At 47.5% G+C, this 12820-nt stretch overlaps 1 protein-coding gene across 1 annotated transcript in view; it reads left to right on the top strand.

Moving 5' to 3' along the window:
* The first annotated feature begins 105 nt into the window (after positions 1 to 105).
* PHF12 (PHD finger protein 12) overlaps positions 106 to 12820 on the top strand; it is a 32384-nt gene continuing 19669 nt past the window's right edge. The window contains exons 1-2 of the mRNA XM_051809161.1: positions 106 to 572; positions 862 to 1043. Coding sequence (XP_051665121.1) covers positions 507 to 572; positions 862 to 1043 — 248 coding nt within the window. The 5' untranslated portion in view covers positions 106 to 506. The remainder of the gene's footprint in view (positions 573 to 861; positions 1044 to 12820) is intronic.

Here is a 12820-nt window from a genome sequence, read left to right as displayed (position 1 = left end):
GCCGCGCCAGGTCCGCGCGCGCGGCGCGGGGCGGGCGGGGGGACCGCGCATGCGCGCGCGACGGGCGGGGCGGGGCGGGGTGCGCGTGCGCGCGGGGCCCGGAGCGTCGGCGCCGCCGCTCTGAGCGCGGGGCGTGCGCGGAGCCAGAGCGGCCGCGGCGGGCGCGGGGCCGCCGCCCCCTCCCTCCCTCCCTCCCTCTCTCACACGCACACCCACACCCGCTACGCGGCCATGGCAGCGGGCGCCGGGCCCCCCGCGGCCGCCCCCGGACACGGCTGGAGGAGGAGGAGGACGGCGCACAAGCCGCAGCGGCCCGTGGGATAAGGCCCCGCCGCCCGCCCGCCCCCGCCGCGCCGCGTCCCCTCCCCTCCCCCCGTCCCCACCATCCCCACAACGCCAACGCCGCCGCCTCGTCGCGGAGCCGCCGCTGAGGGGCCGCCGCGCGTCCCCCGCCTCGCTCCCTCTCGCCCGGGGGGGGCTCTCGGGGCCGCTCCCGGGCTGGATGAATGTGGGAGAAGATGGAGACCAAGACGATCGTCTACGACCTGGACACCTCTGGGGGGCTCATGGAGGTGAGGCCCGGGGCGCGGCGCGGCGGGGCTGGGCCGGGGAGGCCGCGGGGCTGCAAGATGGCGAGGGACCCCCCCCGGAGCCCCCGTGGCCTTACAAGGAAGTGCGGAGGGACGGAGGCGGCCCCCGGAGAGGCCCTGCCGGACACGGGGCAGGCTCGGCCGGGGCTCTGTGTGTCCCCCGGCGGGCCCGGGACTGCTGTCTCTGCGCTGGGCACGGGGAGGAGGGCGCTGGGCCGGGGTCGGTTCAGCCCCTCAGAGTCCGCTCTGTCTGTTGTGTGTGCATGTGCAGCAAATCCAGGCCCTCCTGGCTCCCCCCAAGAGCGAAGATGGGGAGAAGAAGAGCAGGAGGCCCGAGAAGGAGCCCAGGCGAAGTGGCAGGGCCACTAACCACGATAGCTGCGATAGCTGCAAGGAAGGAGGGGATCTGCTGTGCTGCGATCACTGCCCCGCCGCTTTCCACCTCCAGTGCTGGTAAGGCTCGGCGCTGTCTCCCTCCGGGTCTGCCCGGAGCACCTTCCCTCCCAGCCGCTCCCGCTTCCCGTTAGGTCTCGGGGAGGGGGGGACGCGGGGCCGGGCGGAGCAGGCAGGAACAAAAAAGGAGGTGCAAACCCCACTTGGGTCCATCCTCCCCCCCAGGCTAATCCCCAGCGACCGAGGTGAAACCTCCCCCTCCCTCACTGCTTTTTATAGGGCCGGGGGGGATCCGTCCCTCTCCTTTCTTTTTGTGCTGAGCAGCGGGCGAGAGGCCTGGAGGAGGAGCGAGGCCGCTGCCTGCGCGGCCTGGCTGCCTTGGTGCTGCCCCTGCCTGGCCTTCCACCCCCCTGCCAGCGGGTAACTTCCTTTCTTCACCGCTTTCCAGGGGTGCCTGGCCTGGGGGGGGACCCTCCGGAGGGCCCTGGCTGGAGAGGGAGAGGCGGTGGTGGCGTCTCTGCACCAGGCCTGACGTTCCCAGCGCTTCCGTGCTGCTGCAGCTGCTGGGAATAATGGAGGTTGCTGTCTCTGTGTCTCCCTGCCTCACTGTTTACAATATGGCGACCTTCCTTTAAATTATATTTTTATTCTCAGCGCCATTTTGGCTGCATATATGACTCCCAAACCCTCGCAGCGCTCCCCACAGTATCTCGAATGTGAAAAATACCTTCCCTGTGGAAATCCAGGCCTCCAGACTTTAGCACTGGCCGGGTTTATTCCTTTCCCTCCTTTTTTCCCCGTCCCTCCTGACTCTTCCGACCTGCCTGTCTCATCCATGGGGGTGTCCGCCGTGAGCTGGGGGGGGCTGTCGGGTGCTCTTGCTGGGAGTTGTGTGGCTTTGTTGATGAAGGCAGAGCTTTCTGCATGCAAATCCGGGTGCCGGGGTGGGAGCCGAGGCGCGTGTGGAGGCGGTGGCAGAGCTCGAGGCGGTGGAGGCTGCAACGGGAATGTCTCTTGCTGCCTTTCCCTCGCAGCTTCCCGAGCTCTTGGCACAAAGCGACCCGCCAAAGGCGGCCTCAACTTTCCGCCCCATAGTTTCTCCCTCCCTGCACCCGGAGCCTGAGCGCATCCGAGGCCTCTTTGCCGAAATCCCCCCCCTTTCAACAGTTGACACAGGCGGGCAGTTTGTGTTAAATTAGCGCAGCCAGAGTGGATAATGGAGTGGAGGAGGGAGCAGGGCAAGTCAAACAGCTGGAGCTCGGGCGTACAGAGTATTCTTCCTTAGGGGAGATTTTTTAACCACATTCCTTTCTCTCTTTCATGCTTTGGAGCTTTGTTTGCCACCCTGTTACAGCTGTCTCCTCTGCTTTTTTTTTTTATTATTATTATTCTGTTGGGGTTTTTTTTCTTTCTGATCTCGATTTTTTGCTCGATGGTTATTCTGCGTTTCTGTGCTAATTGCAGGTCTGTGAACACTTATTAAACTGGTTGCTGATACCAGGAAAGCTGAGTGTGTGGTCACAGTTGTGTAGGGAGTGTCCCGTTAGCAGCGCGTAGCCAGGCGAACCCGACAATGCTGTAGTGTGCAGCCATGACATCATCCCTCCTACCCTGAGGAAGTGCTACTGGTGGTAGTGCAGGTCCTCTAATATTTACTAGGAGGATACTAATTATCATTGGTTTTTGCCCAGTGTTTTTGATGAGCTTTAATTTAAGGGTGGTTTTATTCTTCTGCCGGGCATGGTTGACACATCCCAAGCCTTCTCTTAGTGAGGCTGGAGTGATGGCTAAAACTTCACTTTGGAGGTGGAAGAGCTGTGACTAAGGCTGTAGAGTGACTCTGAGTCCTGGTTAAACCTGACCATAAGTGAGACCACTTTGTGCATGGCTGAATTTCATGGCTTAATTTGGTGAGTTTTGTGTAGTTAGCGAGTGGGAAACAATCGTGTGAATCGGATACCTGTAAAGCTTTGGCTGTACCCGAGTTAGTTATGTTGTAATTATTTAAAAAAAATGTATCTTTGGCTACCTAATCACTGTTCAGAACAGAAATGAAAGAGGCAGTTCTGTTTGTTGTCTTTCCTGGGGGGTGTCTCAGGCAGTCCTTTCGACAGTAGCCCAGACCCTGCTGTGGGAGGTGGCACAGTGTGGAAAGGCTTCACTTAAAGGCCTCCAGCTTGACCTTGGTTCTACCTCCTTCCCTCTGGACCTCTGTCCAACCCTCAGCCATGGCCTTCAGGTGACCCAGGTAGTCTCAAAGGGATGCTCTGGTTTTCTTTTTGTGTTTTCTTCTCTTTACCTCCTATATCTTGCTTAAAGTAAACTTCCGTTCTGGATATAAACTCGGGCATAAAGGCAACACTTGCCATTTCCTTTCTGCCTCCTTTTTTTACTTAAAGAATAGCAGCTGTAATGCAAGGCTTCATTTTAAGTCGTTTGAATAGCAGTGCTGGAGCACACTAACTGATTTGTGTTGATAGCTTACCTGTTCTTTAAATGTTTATTGTAAACTTCAGTATCAGGTTGCATTGATTATCAGTATAGCATAAAAGAAAACAAAAAAGCAGCTCTTAATTGGCCTAGGATTGGTAATCAGTTGATTAAAGCTGCATAGGAGAGGTCATATTATAAAAGAAAAGGGGTAACAGGGGTGTGATTGGCCCAGCTCAGTGGCCCAGGAGGTAGTTTTGCTCCTTCCTGCATAGAGAAGGTTCTTCTATGTCATGTCGTTTAAACCTGTAGCAAGTAAGTTGACTTTGTTAGGTGAGTGTGTGGCCCTCAAGCTTCAGCAGTTTGCCTTAACTTCAGTTTAGTACCTAAACCTGTTGTCTTCTGTGGAAAACAGAAGGCACTTGGCCACAACTCCCAAAACTTTCCGAGTCTGGTAGTATTACACAGCTCTGATGGTAAATAACAAGTTTTGTTGATACACTGTGGAAGGACTGCTCTCCTGAATTAATGTAGGTGGAAGTGACTTCCCAATTCATCTGTTGGGGTGTCAGCTCTTCCCACAACTCTGTTTTGTAATCAGTAGTTCAGGATAAAGCTGCTACAGGTACTGTGAGAGTCCATGGGTTAGGAGGGTTCCCACCCTGGCTGCAGATAAACTGACCTGGTGGGAGGGATACGGGAAAGTGTAAAATCCCTTCCAGATACTTAGTTTCAACATACTTGGATTATTATCATAGTCAGATGACTCTCTTCAGGTTTGAATTTACAGAGGGAGGTTTTTTGGGTTCTTAATAGTTGTTGGAAACAGAACGTGGCATCTTTGGCTCTGGAGTCAACGTTTGGTTCTGCTGTTTGCCCATAATCTGCTGCTTTGGGTAATGGCTTAGTGTGTATTTCCATCCTGATGTTCTGCCTTAGCCCAGGCCTCTAGGGATGGTGCACGCTCCTTCTTTACATGATTGAAAACGAATTTTCCAGTAGTACTTCTATTCTTTCCCATTTATATCCTCCTCCTGGCTATGTGATTGTTAGAATTCCATGTGTTTTCTTGAGCTTGTAGTAAACTTGATTCACATTGAAGCGGGTTTGCAAAGTGACTGATGTTGCAAATTCATTACGGCTTCACTGAAGGATTAGAAAGATCCCCGGGAGAGGAAAAGTTTAGTTAACAAGTTGGGGGAGGGGAGTGACAACAGGAGGGAGAACCAACACAGAACAGTTTTGTGTTTGGTTTTTTTTTTTTCTTTTCTTTCTTTTTATTTTTTTGAAAGTCTCCCTGCCCGGGTTTCTGGTTGGAGGAGCCCAAAAGCGCCAACCTCTCTGAATGCTGCGGTTCAAGTCCCTCTTGTAAATCTCAACGCCGCTGGCTGTGCAGCTCTGCTGGCTTGGCAGAGTGACCTCAGTCGCCTAAAGCTGACCAGTTATGTAAACAGACAGTACCAATTTTGTGGTACTGCCCAGCAGAAAGGTTCCTCGTGGCTGCTGGGTTCACCCCACGGCTGCGCTGGGAGAGGCCGCGTCCGTACCAGGGCCTGCTGCCTCCGACAAACCTTCTGCAACACCTCCTCGTGTTTATGTTTCCAGTGTTTGGCTCATTTCCCCTCTGATTTGGCAGTCTTCACCGAAGTGCTGGTGTCGAAGAACAGGAGTAACAGAGCTGCAAAGAGCAGCAGAGGAAGCTAAACTGGAGCTTTGCATATTTTCTATGAGTCACATTGTTTTAGTGCTTCTAACAAAGAATGGAAAAAAGTTGTGTTTGGCTGGTTGGACATCTGATAACTCTTTCCCCACCTTGTTCATATTCTGCTTTATCTTTGGCATTTGGTCTGGCTTTGGTTTTTCACATGAATATTTGTTCTGTGTGAGGGGAGCAAAACAATGACTTGTCTATTGTCTCAGCTAATCCTTCTCTTAATGGTCATCTTGGGCTGCCTCAGGGGGTTCAGGTGAATCTTAGAGTGATCTGAAGCATCTCTTGCTTCAAGGAGTAGCAGGATGTCTGTGAAGGTGCTGGAGAGGTGAACTTCATGCCTAATGGTGACTAGGAGCGGGTTTTCAGTACATCAAATTACGTAACAGCTTCAGAAAAGCTTGTAGTTTAAGTGCAGAAAGTTTTTATTATGAGGCTTTCTGTTTGTTTGGGGTTTTTTTACAGTAAATGACTGGCAAAACCCTACTTTAGTGTTTATATAATTGCGTTTTGAAGGTCAGAGTAAGCTGTTCTGTTCCCAGTAGTCATTTAAATGTATCTATCTTAACCGATACTTTGTTAAAACAATGTTGGTTTAAGTATGTGCTTAAAAAAAAAACAAACCACCAACTTTTTGTTTTTATGTATTTCTGGTCTGATATTTTGGTAGCAGTGGGGCCAGAGTAGGATCCTAAGGCAGAAGGAAGCGATTGCACAGAGGGTCACTACGCGTGCGCCTGCAGATGTGGTAACATGATCAGTCTTGGCAGCTCTGCTCTGCAAAGTCGTGCCAATGAGATTTTTCAGTCTCCTTATTTTGTCCTAAATCTCCTGATGCAAAGGCAGATAAGGTCAGCCCAAATCTTATGGACCTGAACTGAGGGCACCAGAAAACCATTCACGGTAATAATTTGATGAACTGGCGATTTTGTGGATTTGCAAACCACCATTCTCACCTGTGCGTGTGGTTGTTGCTTGCGTTGCTTGCTTTGCAGTGTGGGCAGGAGTTGGGCGTTCGGACTGAGCTGTGGATCCCTGCTGCCACTGCCAACATCAGTGTGGAGTGGTAGAAGCCATGCATTGGGATTCTGAAGTCGAGGATTCAAAGTTGAGGAGGACGATGTTTAGCTGCTTCATTTAAGCTTTGCCTTCAGACATGGCTGCTGCCTGGGCTGGTGTTACGTCAAACACCTGCATTGATCTGGAGCTGTTTTAAAGGGCACAGTACAACACTGAATAAGGAAAGTTTTCCATTGTTTTGTCCCTTGGCTTGGGAAAGTGCCAATTTTATGTTGACCAGGACTTGTGGAACTGAAAAGTCTTTTTTTTTTTTTTGTGCTGCTACGGGGTCCGCGTCTGAGTTGACTCCTCAGGATTAGGAGGATGCAGCAGCTTGCTTGAGGTAGGGTTCACTGCTTTGTTCCTGCTGCTCCAGAGCTGGTCTTTCCTGGTATGTCAGCCTGCAGGCATGACTCATGGGAGCCTTTCACAACGCGGAAAGGTCTTCCCAGAGGAATTCCAGCTCCTCCAGGCATTTGCAAAGGAAATTCTTAATTGGATTAGATTCATAATACTAATCTGCTAATGACTGTTTGTTATGGAGATCTTGGAATTATCTTGTAAATATATTCACCTTCTTTTAGCTCGCCTTCTGTCTTTTTATCACATACAAGCTCAGTGTTGTTAAGATTGTACAGCCGCCAGCAGATCTGATAGTTGGGAATGGGAGGACTCCTGTGTTTATTACACGAGATCATATAATGCTCGTAATTATTCCCTCTTTCTCCATTTCTCAGTGTTGTTTTAGGTGGGGTAGTAAAAGGGAAGCAGAGATGATTGGCACGCCTGACATCCGGCTGTACTTCTCTTACCGCGGGTGTGAAGGACATCCCGGGTGGGGAGTGCCCCTGTACAGTTGTCAGTGACAGAACTGCGTATTTGTAGCAAGAATTTGGCCTAAACATGCATTTCCCCCCCTAAAACAGACCTTTTTGGGCTGTATGTGCTGTTGTTGTGGTGTGGGGAGCACCTGCAGGAGGGCAGGGCTCCTGCGTGTCTTTATGTAGGACAGGCTGAGTCAATTCGAGATTTCGTTGTAGTGTTGATGCTGAAAGAGTTTTTCAACACCAACATCAGTTCTTCCGTTTATTGACCCACACCAGTGGATGTTAAAGTGTTTTTGTTGCTAGACTGACTCACTGATATGTGTCAGGTTCTCGAGGTTTTTCCTGTGCTCTGGAGCCCTTAATACTTGAGTCAGTAGCAAATAGCAGGAATCTACTGTGAAGAAAGGGAACATTTACTTCCAGAGTAGGAAAGAGGTGCATCTCCCTAAAAGCAAGTGTGACAGTCTGATTATTTAGGGAGTGCTGTCTGTTGGAATATAAATCATGTGAGAAGGATGTACCCATTTTGGTTGTTTTTTTTTTTTTAAACCAGTCAGGAAGTAAGCTTGGACTTGTGAAAATGCAAATGTATGTGGGGATATAACATGGCTTTGTTACAAGCGAGTGTAGGCAAAAATGTCTTGCCACGTCAGGTTACTGGCTAAACTTGTGATTTTTGTGACACAGATTGTCAGAGTTGGCTTTTCCTTCTTATAGTAATCGATCTATGCCGTGTCCAACTCCATTGCTCGCTAGATGTCTGCCCAGCTTCCTCGAAGGAATGCTGCAGTATCCTGTAACTCTGTAAGCTGAGTAAAAATAGTGTTGTAGCTTCCCTTTAATAAAGGGGTTGACAGATACCGGTTGTAATGCACTCACATACCTTTTTAGGGTATGGAGTAAATGCTAGAGCCAAAAATGAAGGGAAAAAATGTGTATAAATCATTGTTCCTGTTGATGTATCAGATCTTGAGCACAAAAGGCAAAGAGCATCTCGGCCAGCTGGGGGGAATCGAGCGCCTGAACCCAACTCTAACCCGTTTCTGCTGACGTGTGCTCTGCACGAGTCACTTGAAGCAAACTAGATGGAGCTGGAGATTACCGACTTTGAACCCTGCAGAAAGCAGTGGCCTGAGGATACAATTTAGCAAGCTGAAAACCCCATGCTGAATTTCTGGCAAGCGCTAGTGATTGGTGTGAAACACCTGCCTGTATAGCCTCTGACTTTGGGCACGGCATCATGTGAACTTCCCAGTGATCTCCGTCTAGAATAGCAACAGGAGCAAGATATGAAGGTGATCTGGAAAAGGCAGAAAAGAATGTATACCCTGCTCTAAGGCTTTTTTTTTTGGTGGATATTTCTGTCTCTGCTCTTTTTTCTCTCTTCCCCAGTGTTCTTGGGAAAGCCTAGTCCACATGTAGATGTCAGAATTACACTTCACTTGTGCCTGTGTGAAGACAAATTCATGCTTTTGCTTTTATGGGTCTGTCCTTCATCCTCTTCTAATGTGCTACTTTCCTTTTTTCCACCTTATTGCTTCTGTCCTTTCACCCCTGTCTCCTTTGAACACATTCAGCATGGCTGGGGCTGAATGTGTTCACTTCTCAGAAACCTCTCAGACCTGTGTTTTGATTATTTTTTTTCCCACCAGAGATGTCTCTTCATTTACTGTTCTTTAAAGACAAAATTGGATGAAGTGATTCTCAACAGGGCTGTGTTGTTCCTCAGCCTTCTTTCTTTTCCCTGATGCTGCCCTATGTGTCATCCTGCTTTGAGAAGATGACTTCTAATCTGTTAAGAAGATGGTGCTGTAAAGATCTGAACACTTAATAATGAACCTGGACATTGAATTCAGGCTATTGTTACTATTGTCTGCAGCACAGGCATGAGTGATGCCTCGGAAAGAAACAGGAGTCAGAATGTGCAGAATGTCTGAATTTCTGTGTCTGACCCACATTTTTCGAAGTCAACAATTCTTCCTATAGACTTCCATGATTTCTGCTTATAGATACAAAGCTGGATGGTTCCCCAAGCAGATATGTCTCAAATATCAAACTAATTAAAAAATAATAATCAAAATCCCCTCACTGCAGTACAGGTGGTATTATACACTTTTTTTAACGAACATTTATTTTTTTATATGTGTATTTGTTTTTATATATATGTGGAAATTTAATATCTTAAAAAACAATACTTCCTTTAATTTTTTGTCAGCTGTTAAGTGAGGGTAATAACTAACGGGTTGTCTAGGGAATGGTCAGGTTCTTTCTATAAATAGAAGTAACTAATTACATCAGGTGATCACATGTTTACATGCAGCTTATCCAGTTTATTGGACTCTCCTGCTTGTCAGGTTGGAGGCAAAAAAGTTCTACTTCATGCCTTTGGAGGAAACTTTTCTGATTCCCCATGAACCTCAAGATTGTCTGCGCATGAGGGCACAGGGAGGAGGCGGGACCCCAGTGAAGGTAGGAAGGGAGCTGAGGTAAGGTAGATAACACCTGCTTCCATGAGGTACTTTCTCTTCCCAGGATGAGAGTAGCAGGAGGGATTTGATGAAGGATACAAGTAAATAAGTCCACTGCCTTCGAAATTTACAGAATACTCCCAAAATTCATGACATGCTTGTGAAATGGTACCTGGTTCTTAGGAACATGGTAGTACTGCTGCCAGAGGCTGGAACTGCTGGCCAAGCCCTTGCAGTGTTGAACACTGGCTGGTATGGAAGGCAGAAATAAGCAAACAGTGAATGAAATTTTGGTGTCTGGAATAGCCAGCAATGCTGTTTCTTAAACTTTTAAGAGCTCGAGTCTTCCTCCACTCTTTTATCATCATGTAGATGGATTATGTCAGTGTACCTTTATTTTTTCCTTGCATGCATCTTGTTTCTCTCTGTCTGCCCATATAATGGTGTTTTAATCCTGCTTCTGTTCTCTGTCTGTTGCTGAACCCTTATTTCCAGCTCTGGCCATGCTGTTGGAAAGATGCATGCTAAGCAGATGCAGTGTTCCAGATGATGGGATAATTGGTGACCTGTGAAACAGTCATTTCTGTTCCCTTCCTTGCATAGTGGCAGCCAAAATAATCATGTTCCGACCTGTTTGGTGGTGTCCAGGTCTCCTTGCTGGATGTTACTAATTTAGAACTTTTTATATGCATGCTCAAGTTCACTTCAGTGTAAACAAAGTTGTGCTGGCTGCTGTCAAGCTTTTTTCACTGGTTCCTTCAGGACTTGTTGCACCACAGGTAGAAGTATAGTGGCTGATGCTCTGTGTTTAATGTGAATTGCACTGCTGGCTTCAAATAGGTATAACTTATAAAATGTGTGAGCCTAATTGAGACCAGAAAGTTCCTGAAACTCTGTTACTTTTAATGTGATTGGGTCATGCTTAGAGGTCTGTAAAGACCAAAATTATGCCAGGTTTATCTGAAGTTTGGTCTCATTATTGTTGCTTGAGAAATCTTTGGCTTCTTCAGGAAGATTGTTCCTTGTACAGCTGAGTGTCATAGTTTATCTATGTTAACGAGCAGAACTTGGAGACTTCACTGAATAATTTGCACTAAGGAATAATCCTGACACTAGTGGAAGAGAGGAGAGATCTGACAGTGTTCCTATTAACCATGTTTGAGGTAATTGAAGTCTGACTTTTGTCTTCAGAAAAGAGTAAGCTCTGCATTGATCGAAGAGTACAGGAGGAAGGTAAGGGAGTTGCAGTGGGGAGGAACTCAAGGGGAGCTGCAGCTGTTGGCTTGTTTGGTGTGGTTTTATTCTGTGTAAGTTGGAGGCTCGTGGTGCTGGGTTCCAGGTGTCCTCCTCCAGCCGGGTTTTGGAGCAGCTGTGAGCAGAAATGTGTAACTTGGGCGCAGTAGAAATGTTCCAAAGAGCTGAATTTGTAAATGATGCAACTTTCCCTGTTTCTCAATGGGGCTCTTGTAATGCACTGACAGCGAGGTTGGTTTCTTGGTTTGTTTTAGCTGCCATTGAGGCCCTGCTGTAGGAAGCCAGGGAGCCTTGTTCTTTATGAAGCTGGTAGAACAGCTGTAGCTCTATCCATCATAGGGATAAATAGGAGTCCGATAGAAGAGCTGAAAGCCTTCTTCCTTTAACTGGCAAACATAACCAGCATCCTTCATTATCAACCTGTCATTGAGTCTTGGTAAGCTAATGAAAAGTTTTCTGAGAAGGAAAAATGTGTTTGCCTGCATATTTTCATAGGGTCACTATTTTCCCCACACGCAGAAAAAAATATTTAAGTCCGATTGTTGAAAACAACTGACATGAAAGAGAAGTTATTGAAGAAAGCTTCACCAGACACTGGTTTGTTTTCTTGCCACCATTTATCCCAGCTGGTAGCTGGCTGTATCCTGGTGGGTCCAGAGCATGCTTTCCGTAGTGTCAGCGTGCCTTTGACGCAAGATGGCCTGGAATGCTGTGTGTAAATAACCTCAGGTCTGCTTATAACTGGTTCCTTTGAGAGCTGCGGCCCAGTTTGTATTGGAGAAGGTGCCATTCCTTGGAGCATTTGTTTACCTATTTATTGAGGTCAGCAAAGTGAGGAGTAATTATGGGATTTAGACTAACAACAGGCATCTGATGTATGAGAGCTCCAGAGTGTGAAATTGAAAAGCTAAGTGGCTTCATGCTATCATTTGCTTGATAAAAACTCCTCATATACTCTTGAAGATTTTTTTATTTCATCATAGGCATTTAAATTTTATTTAAGGGAGGATTTGCATAGCGTCCTGACGATGGCAGAGCAATGCTTGGCAACACATCTGATATGAATTTCAGAAGATACTAAACTTATTTAGAAAAAGCCATGAGACTGGTATTATGGCAAGTGACTCTGTGTCATTGTAGTGGTTTTGACTAGGCAGTGATAAACATCTCCTTTAGTTTTCAGAGGCTTTGTCTGAGTTGATCTTCCAGGTGTTTTTAAGTCAGCGTGTGTTTTTCAGGGATGTCTTTGTCTTAAATCCAGAAACGTGTTCTGCTGAGCAGATTTGATTTGGGTCACATCAAACCTTTCAGATAAAACAGCCCTGGGCACCAGTATTGCCTGTCATGACAGAAGGGGGAACTTTCTGAAATGAAGGTTTAGCAAAATTGTACTGAAAAGCACAACTGACTGGTGTGTAGTTGAAAGGAGATGTGTTGTAACTGAAGATAAAGTTGGTGCTGTACAATTCCAGGTCCTGTTGGCAGCAAACACTGATGGCTGGAGCTGTGCATGCTAATGAACCTATGAAAGATAGAGAGAAAAGGGCCATGGTGCTCCTGCCAAAGTGCTAATTCTTACCTTGCTTATGAAGATCAAGTATCTTTTTCAGATTTAAAACTCAGTTTCTTTTATGCTTACAGTAAAAGGTTGAAGAATGTGGTCATACCTAGTCAATTAAAACAGCATTCTTTAGCGCTTCCCTGGCTTTCTGCTGAGACCCAGGCAATGCTCTGTGCTTGCTGCGAGGCCAGCAGTGCAGGAGCAGCCTTCATCAGTCTTTGTTAGCACGGCGAGCTGCCTTGATGAACAGTTCATTAACCAGGAGAGGCAGAATCAGTCTTTTAATACACTTGCCATAGCAGCTAGGCCCTGACAGTGAGCAGAAAACCTCAGGAGGCTTGTCTGAGCTCTAAAACCTTGCTGCTGGTCTGAAACAAATCTTTCCCCTCCTTCCACAGGCCTTTGGGTAGCAGCGTTCATTAAAATGCTTCTTTAATAGTACCGCGTACGTAGGATTTCATGGTTGTGGAACAGATAGTTCAAACACAACAAATGGGACAATAACATCCACATTTGAGAAGAAACCT

Source organism: Manacus candei, unplaced genomic scaffold (genome assembly GCF_025592945.1).
Source record: "Manacus candei isolate 608988 ecotype Guabito, Panama unplaced genomic scaffold, ASM2559294v1 h1tg000076l, whole genome shotgun sequence".
Lineage (NCBI taxonomy): Eukaryota > Metazoa > Chordata > Aves > Passeriformes > Pipridae > Manacus > Manacus candei.
Note: the sequence above shows the minus strand (reverse complement) of the source record. Positions and strands in the feature narration are given on the sequence as shown.